We start from the raw sequence: 23,181 nt of genomic DNA, 5'->3' as shown, positions 1-23,181 counted from the left end.
ATAAAAGTCAAAAAATAAGGTTCACCTCCCACCCATCACCCCCCAAAGAATGCTGCCCTTCCTTTACACATTCTTAATGTGAGTATTCCTTCATGGTGCTTGAGGCTGTAACTCAATTGTCAGGCCCATGAAACAGACTGCACAATTTTATCTATATTAACTATTTAATCTGTAACAGATATGAAGCCTGACATCAGCTGTTTAATATTGCTTCAGTATTAGATAGAGTTTGTTTCAGTTTTGTTTTGTTTTTTTGTTTGTGTTATATGGCACAAGATGCAGTGGTTTAACATCCAGTGTACAAAACATACCAAACAGCTGTCCTTTGCAAGGCTGGGAACTTCTTACTCAGCATTTTGGAAAAGTCACATTCTGGTACGAGGGAAGGAATCTCATGAGACTCCCCCACTATATTGTATAACTTACAAAAGGATCTCTGGGCTTGACAGCATGAATCTGTGACTCAGACAGATTTTTTAGATCTTTGGCTGTTACGTCCCAACTTTGCTGACTGTTTATCAGTGGTAAGAACACCACTGCAATGGCTCTGTAACAAATTTTTCCGTGTATTTCTCAATTCTATTCTTTGATCTAGTAGCCAATGATGTGTGACAAGGTTACTACAAGCTACTGATTAACTTTGGAATTATAACATGTCAGTACTGAAATTGCAATAAATCCTTTTATGAAGGGAAATAGTAAATATACTTAGGTCATGCATTCACGTAAATGTGTTAACAGTTACAGAGGAAAATTCAGACCATACTGAGCAATTGTATATACTTACATAGAGGAATTGCATTTTTCAAGGCAATACAGATAAAATACTTTTAAGCGCTAGCAAAATTATAAACATTAATTATGTTGTACAAAGAGCAAACAAAATAGTCACTGATAGTGTGAAAATCAAATAGAATTCTCTATAAATACCAGTACCTTATATCTGTATATGTTTCACAGATAGATTTTTACCTTGTGAGGTTATTGATAGCTTCATTAAAATGACATACTTTTGCAGCAGCATGCCTTTTTTTACAAGATATCTTACACAATTTTTATCATTTTAAAAATTAAGTTTATCTTATATTAGAGGTCTTTCAGAATCAGACATATCAAGGAAATCTCCACTAACTGCAGTTTGCCCTAAATGTCACTTACAGGGACACTCTTGATGAGACAAATGCCATTTAAGTGACTTAGCAGAGTGACTCTCACTATGTGCAACATTTCTTTTTGTTGTACAGATCTCTGATGTATTAATCAAGTGTTCATGTTTTTTCAGACTTCTCTTCTGATGTTGATAATGGGAGAATTGGAGCCTTCACAGGGTAAGATTAAGCACAGTGGAAGGATATCCTTTTCACCTCAAGTCTCATGGATCATGCCTGGAACAATAAAGGAGAACATAATTTTTGGTGTATCCTATGATGAATACCGGTACAGGAGTGTCATCAAAGCCTGCCAGCTAGAGGAGGTTAGTCATCTAGGGCTTTTAAGACCTAACCCAAGTGAAAAACCTCAAAGAAAAGGTATGGCAATGGGGCTTAAAGCAAGTGAGAAATTTCTGATATTTAAGGAACGCAGTTTGACCTCCCAATTTTGTGGAATTGCAAGTCACCTTGTTGCCAGCTGCCTGGGAGATACACTGACAGTTCTGGCAGTTTACACAACAGAAGCTGGGTAAGCTGGCTCAGATATTTTATTGTGTCTGCCTTCTCAGCCTTCCTTGCTAGTTAAAAACCTGAGTAAACATACTGATGCTGAAGGAATTATGTACAAAAATGTCATTCCTAAATTTTCTTGTCATATTTCTTCCACATAAAGAAGTTTTCCTTACAGTTTTGGAAATGAATCTGTTTTACTCCTTTCTTTTGCATTTCAAAAATGGCTGCAAGGATAACTGGAATGTTGTGGTAGAAATCTGAATTATTTAGTAGAAAATCTTGACTAAATTTGGGGTTTTTTTTATGTATACACTAAAAGTTTTTAGACTGGAAATAATTGCAGGGTTGATCCCTATGTGACATATAGCCCACAATGAGTAGAGTCACATTAAAATGTTCTTATACGTGTTTGATGTTGACAGAGAGTAGTATAGCAAAATATATTTTACACATGGCAAGATACAAAAGGAGCCAGCATTTGAGATCTTTGCAAAATCTGCTATGGCTTAAGATTTTGTCTGTAATATGTAAATAAAAACAGTAAATATTTAACTGTGCTGAACAGGATTTTTCTTTTGGCCACATAGTGAAATATATTTTTCCTTAGCACCAGTTAAGCAAGGAACTGTAGACAGTCTGTTTAAAAATAAGGTTACTACTGCATTTTAGCTCATTAAAGCAATAAAGTAATATTTCCCTGTGTGTTTCTGGCCATTTCAGGTTATGTTTGGATTTTTGATTTGGTTTGTTGGCAATCTCTTGGGAAGCTCCTGAAGACAGGAGAATTAATAACTTCTGTGTCAAGCTTTCTGCAGAGCTGTCCTTAACCTCAGTTGTGAAAGTTATAGTTAATGCCAAAGCTCCAAGAAACAGCTGGCTTCAGCAGTTCAGACCTGCCCTTGCTCCAGGAGGCTTCCCAAGGCAGGCCCTTCCTGGAGCAGCAGGTGGCTGCTGGTGTCTCAGTGCTGGTGGCACTCTTGGTGTCCCCGTGCTCGGGGCATGGCTCAGTGTCTCAGCAGGCTGCAGCTCCTTTTCTCTCCAGGCAGGCTCAATCAAGCCAGCTTTGATCTGTGCTGGTGCAGCTCTGTGCAGAGTGACATGCTCCACCTCCTAGCAGGGCTTATTATTTGAGATCAGGTCTGATACTTATGCATTTTTTTTCCTCCTGGACTAAATAAATTGGGCTGCGCTGAAGAGAAGGCAGAACAGTCTGGAAGGAAGCCAAATGCATTGCCTTATTGCTATTATTATGCTTTCTTGTCTTGTTAACTTTCATGCATTAGTTACCAAACAAGACTCAGTATGGCAGATTGAAGCATGGGTTTCAAATATTAATTCCCTGTTTATTCCCAAGTGTGACCTTTTAGGAATTTATTATATTAGTGCTTTGCATTGGAGTTCGTGTGCGGGTGTTTGTTCTCATTCTTCAGAAAGGAAAAACCAGGGGAGTTTTGCCTAACTGAATTCACTCTGCCCCTTTCTCTGAAACCTTCCTAGATAGTTATATATTCCACCTGCAAACAGGCCTGCTGAGTCCAGTTCTTATGTGAAGTCCTCAAGAAACCAAGGATTAGTGATAAAAGAGGGTTTATTTCCTTACTGTGCATATGCTGCAAATCAGTTAATATACAGCTCTTTACAATGGCTAAGTCACATTTATTTCCAAGCTCTATCCTCACCAAAATGCTTTTGGAATACAAAGACATCTTCTTTGACCCAGTGGGCAAATAGGTGTGTTAGTAGGGTAGAAAGTAATATACCTGTGAGGTGCCCTTTTAACTTTGCCATTTCCACCATCAACCTATAGAGAAAGCAAGCTGAAGATCTAGTCCAGCTCATAAATTTGATGTCTTTTCCCCTCCTTCTTTATTAGTGCCAATGAAATACTGCAGGTCACTCTTGTGGGACACATCAAAATCCATTTATGTGGGTTTGAGGCTCCCAGGCACACAGGGAAGCCTGTTCTTGCCACACACAGTCTGTTTTTGTCTGCTGCCGGACAGGATGCTGAAGCCAGGTGATGTCACACAAGGGGTCTCCACTTTGTTTTAGGTCTATAGAGATATGGAAATGGTATTAGAGAAGTGTAACTTATATAATTTGGGGTGCATGAGAATTTTCACAAAATTCAGGGCTACATTCTTCTGCCTGACTTTTTTGATTTGGTATGTAGTTAATTTACTAAGGAGGTATCACTTAGAGACTCTTTAGAGTTGCTAAGTACACAAAGTAAATTTATCTCTAAGCAACTATGAAAGATGGAAAGTGCAAGTAAATATTTCCCAGAGCTTTTTAGGTGTCCAAGAATAGAATTTTCCCTGTATGGGAAATCAGATCTTTATTCGGAAGTTAGAATGTGTCATATGTTAGATTCTGTAAAGTTGTAGAGAATGGCAAACGCGGTTTATGCTAGCCAATATCTAAACAGCAGGTTTGCTTTGGTAGGTTTGTCTGGAAGGGAAGAATGTTTTATGTTGCTCTAAAAGATGTTCTCACAACTTTGCATTTTGTTCTATTTGTGTATGGAACCATCAAAAGGAAGGTTAAAAAGATGATTTATTCTCCAGGCAATTTTGATTAATCACAAAATATATTACTAAAAAGCAGGGAAACTATGAGCAACAAAAGGATTTTCTATTTCTTTTCTAAGCTTACATAAGTTTATAGGAATTTAGAGCACTGAAATGGGGCATTTTTTTGTCCAAGTAGTTCAGGTAGCCACATTTGTACTTCTTTAACTCTCTTAAGAGATTTCTCCCTTCAGCTTCTTCATCTTTTTGTCTTGATGCAATTCACCTATCCCCCAGCTGTGCCATTATACCTGTTCATGATGTACTGTGAAACAGAAGATAGATGAAGATTAAGAAGAAAATTGTTGTGCTGTATTGGAGATGTGCACACCTCAGATATTGCTATGCCAAGTTTGACAAAGTGTGTTTGTGCAGGGCACAATGCACTAGGATGTCAGTCTGTGCCTGAGATCACAAGCTTAATTACAAGTGTGTACATGTCTCTCAAGCACCTTTTTTCTGGTGCACAGCGTGGCTGTTGTCCCACCCAGTGCCCCTGACACGGCTGTGTGACTGATGGGCAGGCAATTCTCCTACAGTGGGTACAGTTTTGTGAGTCCACGTGTGGGAAGGATGGGTTTTAGTGGTGCTCCTGGGAGTGTGGCCCCACTGGATGACACATGTGACAGCAGGGCAGTGTCACAGGTTTCATTTGTGGTCCCTGGTCCTCACTGCTCTTCTCTGTGGTGCTCTCTGGCACATGGGGAGAGCAAGGGTAAGGGACACCACAGTGCAAACCAGCCTGAGTGCACGAGATCTGAGCTGCTGAAATGATCCATAGTGGAATACAGTCACATGTTGAAGGCTCAGAGAGGGAAGTTCATCAGATCTAAGCACCACTGCTCCTCATCATTTCAGGATGTCACTGTACAGTACATAATACTGAAGAATCATGAGAAGGGTTCTCAATTGCATCTCTGTGAATCAGTGAAATTATGCCTAGGATGCTTTTTAAACTTTTTTTAATGTGTATGGCAGTGTAGCCTGTTTTATATGTGTAAAATTATTAAGAACTTGATTACAATTACATTTCCTGATTAAATTTTTCCTTTAAGAGTAATCAAGGCATCAGAAGAGTTAAAATCATGTTTACAATATTCTCATTACTGCAGTTTCTAAATGGGAAGAGGTTAAGAGGAAAGCAGTAAAAGGTGAAAGAACAAAAATGAATGCTTTGGAGTTGAGATAAAGGGACTGTAATTAAGAGTTTCATTAGTGTTCTTGATAGCCAAAAGAAACAGCCTTACTAGCAAAAATTTCTTTTTGAACACCTGGCATACACTGAATGTGACTGTAATGAGATGTAAGTTGTGTGTAGACATTGCCCAGATTTTTGTGTGATGCTGAACTCAAGGGAATGCCAATGCATTTAAATTACACAACACACTCTGCAAAACACCTCAGTAAAAAGTTTTCAAGATGCATAGGAAAATGGCTACCTGTTCCTTCTCTACTACCTTCTTGCTCTCTTTTCCTTTTTCTTGAGAAACAGTGATTATTTTAGCAAGCAAGAAAGCAGGGTGCATGCCTAATTTAATAGGCTCTCTGAAATTAAGGTCCCAGTAAGCAAATAAGAAGGTGAAGGTTTTAACCTCCCAGGTTAAACCATTCCAGCATGGATCAGTAGTCCTTACAATTTGTTCTTTATTTAGGAGCTTTTTTGAAATGAATTGTTTTAATAAGAGTACTTTTGAGTTTGCAGGTGTTACCTCATATCTATTACCTCTGAAGTCTTATATTGGAATGCTATAATAGAGTAGGCAAGATGTAATTAGTATGGATTCTGAGCACATTTTCTAAAGGCAGTCCCCACAGCCAGGTTTAAAGGAACTCAAAAAGTAAGATGAAATGAATTGGTGCTGCCTCAGCAGCACTTTTGACAAAGTGGTTAACCCTTTTTTTCAAGTACCTTTCATCACATTCATAATAAAAGCTGTAGCAAGAGAGACTGAACTTTTGCTAAACACATGAAGGTAAGGATCAAGTATACTGTAAAAGTATACTTGAGAGATGTGAACTTCCAGAGAGATGGAAATTCTTCCACTGAGAGATGTGAACTTCCAGAGTTTTTATGTCTGTGGAAACTTGTCACTAAATTTGAAGTAATTATAAAAATGTTACTTCCCTAAGGAAGATTGTATTAACTGGAGGTTGTATTAATGTAATGGTAGGGATAATATGAATATAAATTGAAATTTGTAGGATTTAATTTGTAGTTGGTATGTGGGTTTGCAAAATACTTTTTATTCATGTTACAAAATATAGGAAAAGAATGTGATATTTAGATTGAAAAACCAGCATTATTAGTCCAGTATATGCAGGGTATGGGATTTTTGTTTGATTTTATCACAGTAAGTGGTAAATTAAGTAATAACTTGAAAAGTTAAGAAGGTAAAACCTCTGGATAGTTGAAACAGGAATTTTCATGTTTAAATGCTTTAACATTGAACAAACTCATCCTAAGAGAAGGCATTCCTCCAGTCAAGACTACAGAAGCAAGCCTATTACAGTTATTAGTGTTTAAAAATTAACAAGCATCCTATCACATTTGAGTGGGTCCAGTAGTTCATGAGTTTTGAAGTCATACTTCCACAACTTTCAATTTTACCTTCTTGTTATGTAAGATAGATATTTTTCCACCTTGTTAATTCATGTGATCCTTCAATAGTTACTTAAGAGTCCATAAACACATAATGGCAAGCTACCTTTGAGAGATTACCACTCTCTAAGTAAACACATGCTCTGATTTGAGAGACACCAGCTGCTCATGAATGTAATGTTTAACATGGCATGCAAATAGAGGAAGTGTTTCCATGTGAAATTAAATTATATAATAGTGTGAAAGAAGTTTGTGGTCAGATTCTGTAGGGTTTTGAGCTAGGTTTACTGGGAGTGCAGGAGATTAATTTTCATCTAATAACTAGATTGTGGAGAGATTAACTATAGAAAGAGACACTCAATAGGCCAAGCCCAGGTTTGTGTTCCCATGAATTCAACATCTCCTTGCAAAGGATGGAATCCACCCTGGAGGGAGAAGTTCACTGCAGTGCTAAGAATGCTCCAAAACAGAAACACATCCTTGCATCCCATGTACTGCTCCAGCTCTTTTTATCTGTGCTGATTTTGGATTGGTTTTTGTTTGGTTGGTTAGGTCATGTTTTGGTTTTTTGGGTGTTTTTGGTTTTGGTCACATGACTCAATCAGTAGGTGTTGAGAAGTTCTGTTAGCGAGTGAAATACTTTGTGCCCTGATTTCAAGCCTTGTTTTCACAAGGGAAGTGGGCAGATTACAAATTGTGTGGAAGAGAGGAACAATAAAGGGTTCAGCTGTGGAACAGAGTGCTTTGTGGTATGTAATTCTCTACAAGAGGATATTAAATGGCAGCTTGGTTATCTTATCAGGTACATGTCTATGGTGTAAATTGTGTGAGAACAAGTGACTTAACTTGTCTTCACAGCTGGGGAGAGCCACTGGCAGGTCAAGGTGAAGTTTATCCCATCCTAATACAAACAGCTAAAGAGTATAAATGCCTTTTTCAGGCAGAAAGTCCACATAATATATCACAGATTCAGAGAATATCCTGAACTGGAAGGGACCCACAACGACCATCAAGCCAACTCCTAAGGCCATCAGGGCGCTGATCCCACAACCTGGGTGTTATCAGCAACATGTCCAACCTCCCACTACCAGCCCTGCACCCTAGACACGAGGCCCCCAAAACTGGCAGCCTTTGCTTTTTCCATCCCTCACTGGTGTGATCTACTGGCCTACACAGACTCCTCCAACTGATATTCTTATCTGGCCCAAAATCATGGGCGCATCAGCTGTGAAGCTGCAGACAGTGAGTTTTCTGGGTGAACTGGAAGTCAAGAGGCTAGCACAGTTTCTTTAAAGCAGGGGAACACCTTGATTAGAGACAAACTCCCAAATGCACTGACTTAATGAAGTTTATCAGTGATCAGATAAATATGTATAACAGAACCCTCCCTGCAATGTTCTCTTTTGATATCATTTAGTTGAAAACACTAGTAACATAGGTCTCCCCATCCCTTTCCTTGTTTTAGGTACAGGGCTCTGGACTGATCACCTTGGATGTTGCCCTATCTTGTGTGTCTTTTCTGGAATCATGTTTAATTCTCTTACCCTGTATTTAACCTACCCACATGCAGTGCACCGACTACTTCACATTTCAAAAATCTGTTCCACAGAAATATTTTGCCATGGAGAAAGCAAGTTTTGCCAGCATTTCTCTGAGTTTTGGGTGAGCCTGACACTCTGTTTGAGGTCACAAACTGCTGCAAAATCAAAGCTTATGCTTTTGGATCACAAATCGTTCATAAATGGTTCAGCTAAAGTGTAATAAAAGCTTTGGCTTACAAAATCATGGGGAGAGAAAAGAGAGTTACCTTAATAAAATTAAATATTTTTAAAATCTTATTTGAAATACTTCAATAAATCTGGTTTTCTGGCTTATTCCCAGGAAAATGAGGATTCAAGTATGTTCAGGCTGGTTATCTAAAAGCCAAGATACAAGAAATTATTGAAAATTCTTCATATTTTATAAATTCCTAGAAGTGTTCTGTAGTAGATATGAGTCTGAAACACAAGTCTTGATTTCAAAACTTTAAAAGTTCAAAAGATGATGATGATGAAAAAAGAAGAACTTCAGTAGCAATAAGAAGAGGGAGATTTTCTGGGAACTGTGAAAAAAAAGCATAGGAAATGTTAATGTTAATAAAGAAAAGGAAGGGGATAAAGATTACTGTAGAGGTGACTATAATAAAAACAGAAGGTAAATAGAGAACTGAAATAGAACCAAGATGAGATGCAGAGACTCAAGACTGCTACTCTGTTCCATCAGTTTCATGATTGTTTTGTCTTTTATGAGAGAAGGCAGAAGTGAGATGGTCAAACTCCACACAATTAAGGACAAATTTAAGGAAGAAAAAGAAGTCACATAAGTAAAATACTTAGGTTCTATCATTAGAACTGCTTGAATAGTTTGAGTAACTTTGGACATATTAAGCAACTCTTGGTTCTTAGAGACTGTTTTCTGTCATGCTTTATTATCTTCATTGTTGCTAATGATTTATCAAATGATTCTGATAACAATTAACCTCTACAGAAAAGACTTGGAGTGTGAAGTCCATTCAGAGGTTTCCTTTTTTAATAACAAGATCATATTTCCTGTTCACCCTGAACCTATCCTGGCTGTATTCTTCCTTACTAAGCCCAAAGATATTATGAGGGCCATCCCTTTGCTGCTGAGGTAGATGAAGATGGCAGTTTCACGGCAAAAAAAGCAAATAGCTATTAAAAAGGATGCCTTCTCCTTGGGTGTGCAACTTTTTAGCTCCTGATATTAGGAAGCATCCACTAAAGTAATCAATGTCTGTGGGAACTGTAGGGTTTTTCATATATGAACTGTTACCAACCTGTTTCTCAATTTAAGCATTTAGAAATAGCTATGTTAAGGAAAATCCAGTGGCTGGCTCATATTTCATTAATATGCTGAGTCTTGTGCCGTTCAGCATTATTACATTAGGTTTGTCCCTGGCTTGATTTCACTTCCTGCACAAAATGACAGCAAGGATGTGTTGGGACCAGCCCTATGTACTTTTTTACAATAGGTCATGAGTGTTCCAACAAATAGCATTGTGTGTCTATTGGACTTCATTGCTTTGTTTACGCCTTTGAAAGAAATTACTAAACATTTTTTAATTAGGATAATTACAGCCTGAAAAGTTCTTTGTCTGCTCCATGCCATATATTATTTTGAGGTGAAGGGCAGAGGAGAGCAGAAGGGGAACTCATTAAAAGTCTGATTAAAATTCCATGTTGACACACCTGCAAAGAAATATATCTGATGAAATCCTACAACCTTTAAAGCAATGGGAACCCTGGAATGAATTTCAGTAGAGCTGGAATTTTACCCTGTTTGCAGGAGAAGACATGCTGGGCCCAGTTCTACACCTGGGTTTTTTGGGAAGGAGTAGAATTGGGAAACAGCAAGGGCACCAGCACCATTATTGGCTGCAGTACTGGTAGAAATGGGAAACAGCTTAAATCAACTTGGAGATCTGGATATTTAATCATGCAAACCCCTCTGTTAAGGCCAAATTTACAGATGGTCAACATGACTCCTGCATACAGAATGAGACCACAAGTGATCTGACTGGGTTGTCTAAAAGAAATGCCAAAAAACTTTTTATGCCAGAATTTCACATGTTCTCTCAAAATACTTCAAGACTTATAGGAAAGTGATTTTGTCACAGTTAGAAAATTTTTCTCTAAAACTGTTGCTGGCACTGTTTTTCACATTCGTCCTCTTTCTGCAAATACTTGAGCTGATATTTTAATACCAGGGATTTGCTTTTATGACTCTATTTATGAGAAGGAAAGAACTAGTTAATGTGAGAATAATTTAAAAATCACCTGCAATAGATTTTCCATACATAAGAGCATCTTGATTTTAAGGTCAGAATCCTCTTAGTCAGGAAGTAAATGCTATTATCAAATTAAAGAGTTGTAAGAATCTCCCATTTCCTGACACAGCAGGCAGTCAAGTTCGAGCTCGTGAGTGGCTGGACCCTTCATCTGTCACTGTTCCAAGTCTGAACAGCATTGTTCACTCTGTTCCTGAGGTCAGGGAAATTTGCAGGGGAGGAAGAAGGAAACATTTTTTGGAAGGATTTTAATTAATGAATTTATTTATTTATTTATTTATTTATTTTGCAAAACCTCAAAGGCCTGGAACGGCAATAGGTTGCCCAACAGAGAGTGATAAACCATCAAAATCACAGCAGGTGCCATCAAAATTGGATTGTATGTGTCTTTGTATGAAAAACGAGCTTACAGAGAGCAGGTCAACTTAGAATCCCAGACAGTATTGCCCTGATAGTGCTTCATGTGCCCTCCAGTGTGGAAGCTGTAGGGTTTCTGTGGGTGCAGAGACATGCAGACATCTGAGTTCCTGCCTGCCCCTTGGCTGCCTGTAGGATGAGACCCCAAACCAGGATACCCCTTCCAGATCACAGCCTAAAGATCCCTCTCAGAAGCTCAGGTTCTGAGAGATCATGCACCTTTTTTTTCCCTAAGAAGCTGCACTGAAAGGAAAATGAAAGGTGCATGAGAAGAGTGGAGCTGATTTTGTCTGGCACTGGATGCCTCAGTCAGCTTCCTTGGCTGCAGGGGATCCCTGCCTCGGGAGCAGGAAGGTGTGCACAGGCAGGATGGTGCTGCTGGGCAGGGAGCACAGGCACTTGGAGCTCCTGGCACAGTCAGGGATCCCCACTCACTGCATGGCAAACTGCCCTGAGATTGTATCCCCTGGGTGCCACGAGGCACAGAAGCTCATCCTGCCTGCGTTTTGGGGAACAGTCTGCTGAAAGCACACCCACCACAGTGGTAGTGCTGTCACTGTATTGGCTCACAGATGTAGGTCAGGTAAGGTTTGAAGGCAGAATTAATATTTTTTGTTAGAGCAACTCTAAAAGTAGAAAAACTAGAAAACCTTCAGGCACATGAGCCATTCTCCTTGTCTCCACTTCCATGAATTTCTGTGGTTTACATGGATTATCAATTTCAGTGCTAAATACTGCTCTCAAGAAAATTTCTGCCTGCCAGTGGGACATGAGTCTCCTTTTCTCCTTTCTGTGTCTCATATGAGAGTGAAATGGTATTTTCTGCTTTTATCCCTGGCTAAAGATTCATTTTTAACTTAGTAATGAGTTCTAAATAACTTACAGCTCAAGCAGTGGAACTTGGTTCCCAAACCTTTTGCAAACCATGAGCATTCCTGGCTAGGAATGCTTGTCAAGCCTTTTTTAATGAACCTGCCTAAAGTATATATTTCTCTGGGCTTTGAAGAGCTCAGAAACAGAGTTTGCTTTTTGCTTTCCCTAACTTCAGCAGCAAGTGCATTTATCATTACTTGAGAGAACCCTTGAGCAGTTAGTGTCTTGGACTGACATTGTGTGAAGGTACATTCCTTGCTTTTATGGAGATTAACTATTCAGACAAATATTGGTTCTTGAGATCTTGCAGCTTGTGACTGCTTTCTGGAATAAAATGATATGTTTTCTCTTATCATCATTTCTGATTACATAAACAAATGACATAAAAAAACTTCTGTGGGATTTTTGTTTTTTTTACAACTGCTGTCCAACCTGTCTGTAGACAATTGTACACTATGTTTCCATCAAATCTGCAGCTTGAGTTTCTTGGATATTGAAAATACTGATTCTTAAAAAAAATTGTTAACAGGATATTTCCAAGTTCCCAGAAAAAGATTATACTGTGCTCGGTGAAGGTGGAATCATTCTGAGTGGAGGTCAACGAGCACGGATCTCACTGGCAAGGTGAGTATTTTGCTCTTCAAGCAGTGTACTGTTTCACAGATATGGAATGTATTATGACTAAGCATTTAAATACACGTGGACTATGTCCTGCTAAATAAATATCTTCCGGATATACCAAGAATGTGACTTTACTATCAGAAATCTGAGTTCTGCTATGCAATTTTGTTTATGATACACCTGCATATTAATTTACTGAATTTTAAAAGTTTGATGTCAAACAAATGCTATGGCTTAGCTTAAGATTAATCTTTCCCTCCCTGATGCAAGATTTGGAAATTCTGACCTCTAAGTGTAGCTTTTTATGTACTGTGGAAACCCAAAGAAAGATAAAAATAAATATTCCAGACCTTTCCCTGCTATGACATTTCTTCAAAGTGTTTTATATGTTGATCAATGGCATACTGCCTGTCTGCAGGTAAATGGAGGGAAAAAAGAAAGCAGCCATGTTCCAAAACATTTTGTGCCAATACTCTGGGCTTCTCTCTGTCATAAGAAAAAGAAAAAAGTAGAAAGCAGTGACTAGTTAGTATGTATGAATAACTGCCTTGTCTGTTTGACCTTCCAATGTTAGTAAGTAATTCTGAAGGTCTACGGAACAATAACGTAGGTGTTTGTCTTATAAATTAGCTATGTGTTTCAGCAGAATCACTTAGCTATTGTGAGAAATCCAGTAATGACAGCTCAGATGTGTAAATGGCCCCATTTATTTCTGTGCCAAGTGCAAATTGTGTTGATTCCCATGCCCAGAAACACTGCATAGAAGTAAAATCACATTATAGCGATCAGTACTGGCATCCCATGAAAGATGTGCACATCTGAGCGAGGCTAAAAGATGAGATCATTAAAATGGAGAATCTTTCAGAGTGGGTGAGACTGAAGAGGCATATGGGTGGTTCTGGTTTATGCAGTAAGGGGAACGACAAGGGGAAGATCAGGCAAAGCTTTCAAAGCATGTAATCTCACTAAGATTTTAATTTAAAATTTAACATATACTCGGACTGTTTCCTAGATGTTATGGATAATCACGTCTGTCACTTTTTGGATGGTCACAGCTTGTTTCCTGGAGGCTCACAGAACTTAGGTATTTATTGTCAGCTGTAGAACAGTAATTTTTAAAACAATTACATGTGACTATCATAGATTTTGTTTGGGCTCCAGTCCAAGTTCAGTGTGCTACAAGGTGTGTGTGTATTGCAGACAAAGCTCTGAGAAGTTAGGGGTGTAAATTTAGGTTTACAGCCCTGGGTTGTACCTAGGTAATAAACTGGTGATAAACTGGACATTATGTTCTTGGACTGGCTGCATAAACCTATCTGGTGTAGTCTGTGCAAGGCCAAGTGAAATTAGAATCTGAGACAGAAGTGACATCAACCAGCCATCGTGAGAAGGTGGAGATTGCATGAGCCTGTCTTTCTTATAGAGCACTGCCAATGCCTGCACCTGCAAACGGGGGAAAGAAAGGACCAAGGGGAAAACACAGTGCATGTCCTGGGCTAGAGTCTGCTTGCTGGCCTGGTACCCTAAAGCCAGCAGCTTTGTAGCTACTAAGTGCAACACAAAAATTATATCAATAAAACCCTGCAAAGCACAAACAGCAGTGTGAATTTTTGTTGCTGTGCAGCCACTACATCATAAAAATGTAAAATATGAAGTCCATCGTGTTGGAGGATTTTTCAATAAAGTTGCTGGTTTTATTAATATAATGAGCTAATACTGAGGGCTTTTTCTCTTGGTGGTTAAATATTTTCACACTGAATAACATGCTTTAAAAAATACATAAATGCAGCTGGCTGGATTTCTTTATTAATTATACTCTGATTGATATCACATAATGATTTTCATTCTCACAGAGGAAGGCAGGGGGTCTTTTTGAACTTCTATTCAAATTTTTTTTAAAGAACCCTCTTAACCAGAGCTTTAGGTCTCAGTGAGCCAAGTCCAGGTACATACAGCTTAAGGTCGTATTTGATGTCTTCAACCCAAAAATTGTACAGTCCCTTTGCAAATGATGTTTGCAAGACCATACCTAATTAATACACTTTTATTTGCTCACTTTGTTCTAAGTACCTTTGAAATTAAGTGCTGAGACATAAGTATTTTCACATGTTTATTCACACATATGCAATATTCCCTCAGGCACCAGTAGATGTTACAGTAGACCTTAAATTCCCATTGAAATGGTCAATGTGCACCAATGAGGACTGTCAGATTCAGGCCATAAACAGATTTCTTTTTACACAGAGTAACCTGTGTAAAAGACAGCTTTGTTTCATTGCACCAAAACTAATGCATAACTGAGTTAGTTTGCAATGTGGTCTGCAGCAAGAAAAGACTTAATTAAAAAATGTCTTATAAATATATTTAATGTTAAACTTCAGTTCTATATGGATGCTGTAGAAAGTCTATCAAGTAAAAGATTTGAGGAATTCTTCTTAAGTTATATTTAATTCATAAGAGATATGAAAGTTAATGTCATTTACATTTTTTTCTGTTCAGGGCAGTGTACAAAGATGCTGATTTGTATCTCCTGGATTCTCCCTTTGGACACTTAGACATTTTTACAGAAAAAGAGATATTTGAAAGGTATTGTATGTTTTGATACACTGTATTTCAGAATCTCACCAATCAATACAAAGTAAAATGAAGGGGTTTTATTAGCAGTACAAAAATACTGAAGTGATCCAAATTATGCCTGTTGGGATGTTAATTTTTACGGTTTCTCATAGAATTATGTTTTAGTATTATGTACATATTTTGAGTATTTTTTGTTAGTAGTAGGACAATGCACTGTGTGGGGAACAAGCCTGGGCCAGGTGTGAGCATTACTGCTCCCTCTTCCACCTCAACATATTGAGCCTGCTGTAATCTCGTGCTCCCAGTGCATGTGGCTTTATATCTGACATGCCTTTGTATCAGAAAGGCTTTCACTTTAAAACAATTACCTGCCTTGTAAGTATAATTTTTTACAAAAAGCTATATTTTGACCTGTTTTTCTAATCACTGAACGTTGAATCACCTGAAACTGCCTGCTGATGGTTGGCACAGGTTGGCCCAAGTCAGAGACTGTTTGCTTGTCCTTTTGATGAAATCAGTAAGGACACACACCGTCATCCACTAGCTTTTCAGCCTCTGTAATTTTGAAGTTTTGAAATTGGAGCAATACTCCTAAGTCTCAGATCAGCGGATCTGAGTAACCCTAAGATGAAAAGAAATACTTCATGATGAAGTGTGCCTTTTGGGTTGACCCGAACACGATAAAATTTTACCTCTTTTTTGGTTCCTGCAATAAAGTACTCACCCTTTAAACATCTCAGCTTTACCACTTCCTTCGTAGTTTGAGGTAGCACCCAAGACTGCTCACACTGGGAGAAGGGCAGGTAAAAGCAAATTGAAAGGGATAAAATCATCATTTATTCATGAGAACAAAAAAGTCTAAATGTTCACACTTCCATCTTTTACAGCTGTGTATGCAAGTTGATGGCGAATAAAACAAGGATCTTGGTTACTTCAAAATTGGAACACTTAAAGCTTGCTGACAAAATATTAATCTTACATGAAGGGAGCTGCTATTTCTATGGAACATTTTCTGAACTTCAGGGTCAACGGCCAGACTTCAGCTCAGAGCTGATGGGATTTGACTGTTTTGATCAGTTCAGCGCAGAGAGAAGAAATTCAATCCTTACTGAGACTCTCCGACGATTTTCCATTGAAGGAGAAGGCGTGGGATCGCGCAATGAAATAAAGAAGCAATCTTTTAAACAAAAATCAGATTTGAACGACAAGAGGAGGAACTCTGTGATTATTAACCCCCTTAATGCAAATAGGAAGTTCTCAGTGGTGCAGAAGAACGGGGTGCAGGTCAATGGGATAGAGGACGGGCACAGTGACCCGCTGGACAGGAGGCTCTCGCTGGTGCCCGACGTGGAGCAGGGCGACATGGCTCTGCTGAGGAGTGGGATGCTCAAGCCTGACCATCTGCTGCAGGGGCACAGGAGGCAGTCGGTGCTCAACCTCATGACGAGCACCTCTGTCAGCTACGGACCAAACTTCCCCAAGAAGGGAAGTACAACCTTTCGGAAAATGTCCATGGTGCCTCAGACAAACCTGTCTGCCGAGATGGATATCTACACCAGGCGGGTGTCGCGAGACAGCGTCCTGGACATAACTGATGAAATCAATGAAGAGGATCTGAAGGTGTGCGTTGATTTGAATTCACCTTGGCTTCGGTTATGGTGATGGTTTAGTGTATTATACTCCTCATCTATTTCTCTACTGGACTATTTCCTTCCTAATGCAGCATTTCTCTGCAGAATATGTGTTTTGAATACCTGTGAAAATTTTTAAAATTAAGTATCATCTCAAAATCCTTGAAATCCTCAAAAATTGTATTGTCTTATTTTTTCATTCATTTTTCAGTGCTAAGTGTAGGGAATTTCAATACAGAATTTACATCTCTTGCACTTTACCTTTCAGATTACTTAGGATAAAATAAAATTTGAAACCATAACTTGAAAAAACATTGTTTTAAAGCATTTAGGTAAAATTCACCTTTGAAACATTAAGGCTCATGGAAAAAATAAAATACATTTGAAGTACTAGCACAGTTTTTAAACCTGGAATTTGATCAAATTTGATAAATTTGTCAGACTGCTTAGTTCTTGTGTCCTGATGCAAATAGTGAATGGAGGAGGAAGTCTGATTTTACTCTGGTTTTATGGATGTGCAAAAAAACCCAGAAGGTTGAGTTTTATACCAAAAACTGGACCAAAATTCATTTTTTTCTGATTGCTTCAATTGGTCATGATGGATGACTTTCATTTTCAAAACAGACAGCTGATTTTCTCAGGATAGGAAAATTTTCTGGGGAAGTTTCCTAGGTGGAAACAGATGTCCAAGGAAAATTTAAATTCAATATTTGCTGAAGCACTGCCCATTTTTTCTTTTGAGCTCAACAGAAAAAAAGAAAAGCTCAAAGTGCTTACAAATTTACTCTAAAATCACAATAATAATTCTCCATTAAAAGAAAATAGCTATTGATTAATAGTTTCTGATTCTGGTAGTGCTAGACAAATCTCAGCTTCTGTCATTGTTGTCTGAAAATTTCAAATAATCTCTTGATTGTGTTTTCATATCAGAGGTGACTCAACCGGTCAGTACCTTCCTCTTTGCCATTATCAGCCAATTTAATGCTTCAGCTCAATTATTTGCAGTGAATTAGCAGAAAGAACAATAGCATTCTTGTGTCAGAAATTCTCATACAGAGATATTATTAGCATTCTTACTATTACTTTACTGTTTTTTGACAGGAGTGCTTCAGTGATGATGCTGAAAGCATGGGTACTGTTACTACATGGAATACCTACTTCAGATATGTTACTATCCACAAAAACTTGATTTTTGTTCTGATTTTGTGTGTGATTGTCTTCTTAGCTGAGGTAAGAAAATCTGTGCTTGGTGTCATGTTGCAACAAATGATGTTTGTTCAAATTGGTCTTTGTGAAAATGGATAAAGCATGAAGACATAAGCTCTTGTATGTATCACTTATTGAAAACTGCTGCTAAATTAAATTGTAGTGACTTTTCTACTGCTTAGATGAACACTTCTTCATCAAAGTTAGTGGTTAGTGCACAGCAGCAGAAGACCCATCTTCTCAAATTACCCAGGTTATTTTCTCTATGTGATACCACAAATAAGAATTATTACCTTATGCAAGTCTTTTGTTCACAGGTGAATAATCTTCCATTTTTCATTAAAATTACCTTTGAATAGCCTTAGGCAGTTAAGAACAATAATTGCCATAATTTTTTTTTATCAGCACATACATAAATTCTGGAAAATTGCTTTGAAAAATGAGTTACTAGCTTTGCTCCTAGTGAAAGAAGAGTGGTGAGTAAGGCAGAGTGTTGAATGCCTGTGGGGGCAGTGGAAGATGGAAGGGGTGGTCCTGCAGCATGCAGAGAAGACTTTTTCCAAGGATGGTGTAAAACACCAGAACAAGTACTGAAGAACATCTGGCTCATTTGACTGTTTTTCATATATCAGAAATTGCCTGCTTTTTGTCTTGTCTCTCCATTTAGAAAAACTTTAGGCATATAGAACCTCTTAATGTTCTCTTCTATAGTAAATATCCTAAATCAAGTATTTTTTAAAGTGAAGGAAGATGTTTCATAGGGAGAAATCAATGAGACTGTATTCACATGTCAACTTACAAAATACTGTGCCAATTTCTCTTGGCATTTTTCAACATGAACTGAATGAAGAGAAGAATCCATTAGGAATATAGGATTATTTTCTGACTGATTATCAGCAAAGGGTTTTTAGCAATTCTGTGGTGAGATTCAAACTTCTAGTATCATCATAGCTGGAGAAAGATGTGACTGATCTGATCTGTATTCTGAATTTACACCAATGATATATTGCAGGTGATTTAAGTTACTTCTCTTGGACCAGGAATAAATCCTGGAGCTTAAATCTAGTTTAACATCTTAACTTTTAAACCAACTCCATCAGCGAGGCTGTACTTAGAGGTATAGCTCCTCTTGTAAATTTTGTTTTCATGGTTGTGGAAAATGGCTGTGTAAAGAACAGCAAAGCTGAAAGTGAGCTTTAGAGGCAAAGGAAAATGAAATTTTAAGATACATCAGATTTATTCCTGTACATTCAGCATATATTTCTAAATGCTTATTACACATTTTTGCTTTTATTTTAGACTAAATAATTTTAAATGGTTTTGAAAACCTTATCTTCTAACTGAAAAAAATAATCTTATGACAAAGAATGTTTCCATACAATTTAAAGTTTCCAGTGTGACTATCATTGGTAAATGAATGGGCTGGAAAATAGCTGCAGCGCAGTCTTGAGCAAACCTCTGTGTGTGAGCTGAAATACCATTCCAAGTGTTTGTGTGTCCTCTGCTATCATTTGTACCCTTCCAACTTGAGATAACAAAGACAGGCTAGTGATGAACATCCAAGTAAATGGAAAGTGGTGGTTCAGATCTGGGTGGGAGTACTTTGAAAATTCTAGAGATCATACTTTAGATTTGAAAGGATTGCTTTGGAATGGATTGCTTTTGAATGGATTGTTGCAGATTCCAAGGTGAGTTCACATGGTCACCCTAAATAGGACATCAACTGTACTTATTTCCTAGGTTTGTGTGGTGTGTGTTGTGTAGCCCACTTAAGCAGCTCAAAACTGTGTCTCATGGATGTAATACCCAGAGACTAGGGGTGCTGAACTGCAAGAAGAGCACTTTTGTAAGGAAACACAGAGAAAGGCTTTGTGAAACTATTCTGTGACATTATTACCTACCATCATCTTCCCAGCTGAAAAAACTCCTCTGTTGTGAGGAGTCAAGATGAGAACAGAATTCTGTTGGGAGATGTAAAAATATTATTGTGAAAGAAGCCTGATTCTTACAAATACCTAAATTCAGGACCATCATGGTCAATCTTGAGTAAGACCTGCAGAAGTTGGTGGCTCCCATAGAGAAGACTTCAGTTATGTGTATCAGTTGGGGTATTGCCACAATATATTTCTGTACCAGTGACATAAAAATGTATGGGAAGAAAATGTAAGAACTGTTTCAACCCTTAGAAAAATTATCATAGTCAGGAACAGAGCAAACTAAAATCTAATAGACTAGATTAAGATCTCCATTGTCTTGGTAGACAGACAAGAATATATCACAGACTAAATTCTTGTTGAGCACTGAACCATGTAACAATAAAAAAGGTTTAATTCTTCATTTTAAAAATATTACAATAGCTTATGTGGAAAATTATGTAAAACCTAAAGCAGCAAAGCAATATCAGTCAAATGAATATACCAAATGTAGATATCAGCTAGCAAGAACAACAATGCAAAAATAATAAAGGTATGACATTCATATGTGAATAGATGCCTTTGAAGATACTGAGAGACTTACTCTTCCAGGGCCATAAACAATATTAATCTTTAAAACTTAAAGGGCATGCAGTTATCAGTAGGAAGACATTAGCAAGCCTTTGTTAATATTATGGTAAAAAAGAACACAAGAGCTTCTAGAATTCAAGAATCTCTGGGGCACTTGAGAGCCTGATTGTAATACAAGTCTAAATGTAGCTTCCCTGGTGGGATGCACTAAATTGTTTCCGTGGAGAGAGAAGCAGATATTACAAGGTTTTTGCTTTAAGTAGGTTTGACTTCCACCCATTTGTAATGTTCCCTCTAAAAACAGGTATAAAGTCAATGAAAAAATATATGAGAGAAAGATTACATAAAGTGATAAACCAAAATCTGACTCTGTTTTCTTTGGTCACAGGTAGCTGCTTCTCTTGCTGGGGTATGGTTTCTTCAAAAGTAAGTAGTGGAGATAATTTTTTGAGAAACTGGGGTAACCATTATTTTATTTTTTTTCTTTAGAGAATGAATAAATTCTGCCAGAATTCTATGTGGATAGTCACTATCTTATAGTCAGCAAAATGGTTCATAGATGGATGATTTAAATGCATTGTGTAGGTGGTATCTGGTACTTCTTTAAGTGCTAACAGTTGAATGGTTTATGCCTTGTTATGGAGTACACAACACTGTATGCAAGATTTTCCTGGGTCAGCTCACTCTGGGGATGCAGGGACCTGATTATCTTCAGTATACCTTCATGATTCAGAGGTCTGGTAAGACTTGCTTAGGAACATTTCCAGGAAGCAGTTTCTGTAAGACCCCCATTTGTGAAATTTCTACAGCTCATCTATGAAGAATTCCCAGAAGTTATAGGATCAGCAGTTGTAGGTTAAAATGTACTGAGCAGCAGAAAAGCCAGTGGCTTTTCCTGGGTTAATGTTTTTAAGCCCTGTTTTTGTCTTGCAGCAATGACTGTGTGTGAGTATAGAAGCATATGGTGACATAGCTCTCACTGGAGGTGGAGTGATTTATGTTGATTCCAATTTCCATTGTCACCAAGGGCTTTGATTTTTATGGCATACCTAAAGAATTTTACTTCTGTAGTAATTCAGTTTTTTCAAGACTTAAACTAATTTTTCTGTTTAAAAGAACTGGGTGTATTTCCTAGATTAAGTTAGGTTTGTCAGTGATTAAATAGGCAGCAAATTTGCAAGAGACTACCAGAGCAATTAATAATTTATATTTCATATGTTTATGACAATATTTTAAAAATGATTGGAAATATCTATAGCCATTAGCATAGTTTTAAAACAAATGGACACTGGAGTACTGTTTGGTTTTGTTTAGTAAATAAAAGAGAAAGAGCACACAATTCCCAGTAATGCATGTATTTGTCATTTCCATCACACAGGACAGCTCAGAAGGCAAATTCAACCCCGTCAGAAAACAGCACCTCTGACAAACCTCCTGTGATTGTCACTGTCACTAGCAGCTACTACATCGTTTACATCTATGTGGGTGTGGCAGATACTCTGCTTGCCATGGGAATCTTCAGAGGTTTGCCCCTTGTGCACACACTTATAACAGTATCTAAAACTCTTCATCAGAAGATGGTGCATGCAGTTCTTCATGCACCTATGTCAACCTTCAACTCTTGGAAAGCAGGTAACTGAAATGGGAGGTGATTGACTCACTTATGCATTTAATTTCAATTTAATGGTTTTCATTCTGTTAAAGGACAATGTTACCTTCCATTTACATTTTCAGTCAAGTGGAATGTTAGAAGTTTGCCACATAAGGTAATTTGTGAATCTTTTAATGAAGCTTGATTGCACTTAAGTGTGACATATTTCAGTTGTCAATTCTGATTCTGAAATATCACCCTGTAAGAAAGAAATTTGGAGAAAATAAATCATTAACTGTTCTAGGCAATAAAAGTAGAATAACTTCTAAAGAATAGACTTTGTCAAAAAATGCAATAGAAAACATATTGTCAGCTATGTCATGAGTGACAAGGAATCAGATGTGGATGATAAATAGTGCCTTTTTTATGAATAGTCCTACTAAAATGGCATAAAACATCAGCTAGTGTGAATGATGGTATGCATATTCAATTTGGGAGTTGATATAAAGCTCATTATATAACTGGTGCAACAAGTTCCATCTCCCATTCTCCCATTTAACATGAAATTCCTATATCATGTGTTTCTTACTGATAAGTACTAGATCACAGGATACACTGCCAAATGATGACACAACAATGAGCTTCTCTTTAATTTTCCCTTGTATTCTTAACTTTGTTGTTACATAATCTTTAATACAGTAATTCTACTCAAAAATTAAGAAATACGTTACAAACCCAGGTAAATGCTGATGTGCAAATTACGTGTGCATCATCAGGGCCTGCTGAATAAGGGGTACCTTATGCTTTGTGCCTCCATTTCTGCCCTTTTTAGTTGTTTCTTTTTTTAAATTACATTTTCCTGGGTTTTTTTACCAAGAGCTGAAACAGAGGTTGTGCAGCCGAATTCCTCCAGGGAGACAGAAGATGTAGCTCCACTAAACTGTCATGAAATTGCTTATACTTAAAAAAAAATCCTGTATTTAATATTTCGCATTCAGAAAAAGTTGTAACTTTTGTTAAAGTAGTAAATGTGGGATTTGGCAGGGGGGGTATTAAAATGTGTGACTTTTTTTTTCCTTAA

The 23,181-nt window shown here is 37.7% G+C and overlaps 1 protein-coding gene across 1 annotated transcript in view; it reads left to right on the top strand.

Annotated features, from left to right (window-relative positions):
• The window catches only part of CFTR (CF transmembrane conductance regulator), an 87,701-nt gene that overhangs the window by 31,514 nt on the left and 33,006 nt on the right, over positions 1–23,181 (top strand). The window contains exons 11-17 of the mRNA XM_059472683.1: positions 1,283–1,474; positions 12,500–12,594; positions 15,091–15,177; positions 16,056–16,788; positions 17,901–18,029; positions 20,898–20,935; positions 21,888–22,141. Coding sequence (XP_059328666.1) covers positions 1,283–1,474; positions 12,500–12,594; positions 15,091–15,177; positions 16,056–16,788; positions 17,901–18,029; positions 20,898–20,935; positions 21,888–22,141 — 1,528 coding nt within the window. The remainder of the gene's footprint in view (positions 1–1,282; positions 1,475–12,499; positions 12,595–15,090; positions 15,178–16,055; positions 16,789–17,900; positions 18,030–20,897; positions 20,936–21,887; positions 22,142–23,181) is intronic.

This window comes from Ammospiza nelsoni, chromosome 5, assembly GCF_027579445.1.
Source record: "Ammospiza nelsoni isolate bAmmNel1 chromosome 5, bAmmNel1.pri, whole genome shotgun sequence".
In the NCBI taxonomy this organism is placed as follows: Eukaryota; Metazoa; Chordata; class Aves; order Passeriformes; family Passerellidae; genus Ammospiza; species Ammospiza nelsoni.
The sequence above is the reverse complement of the archived record's forward strand: the minus strand, read 5'-3'. Positions and strand labels throughout refer to the sequence as shown.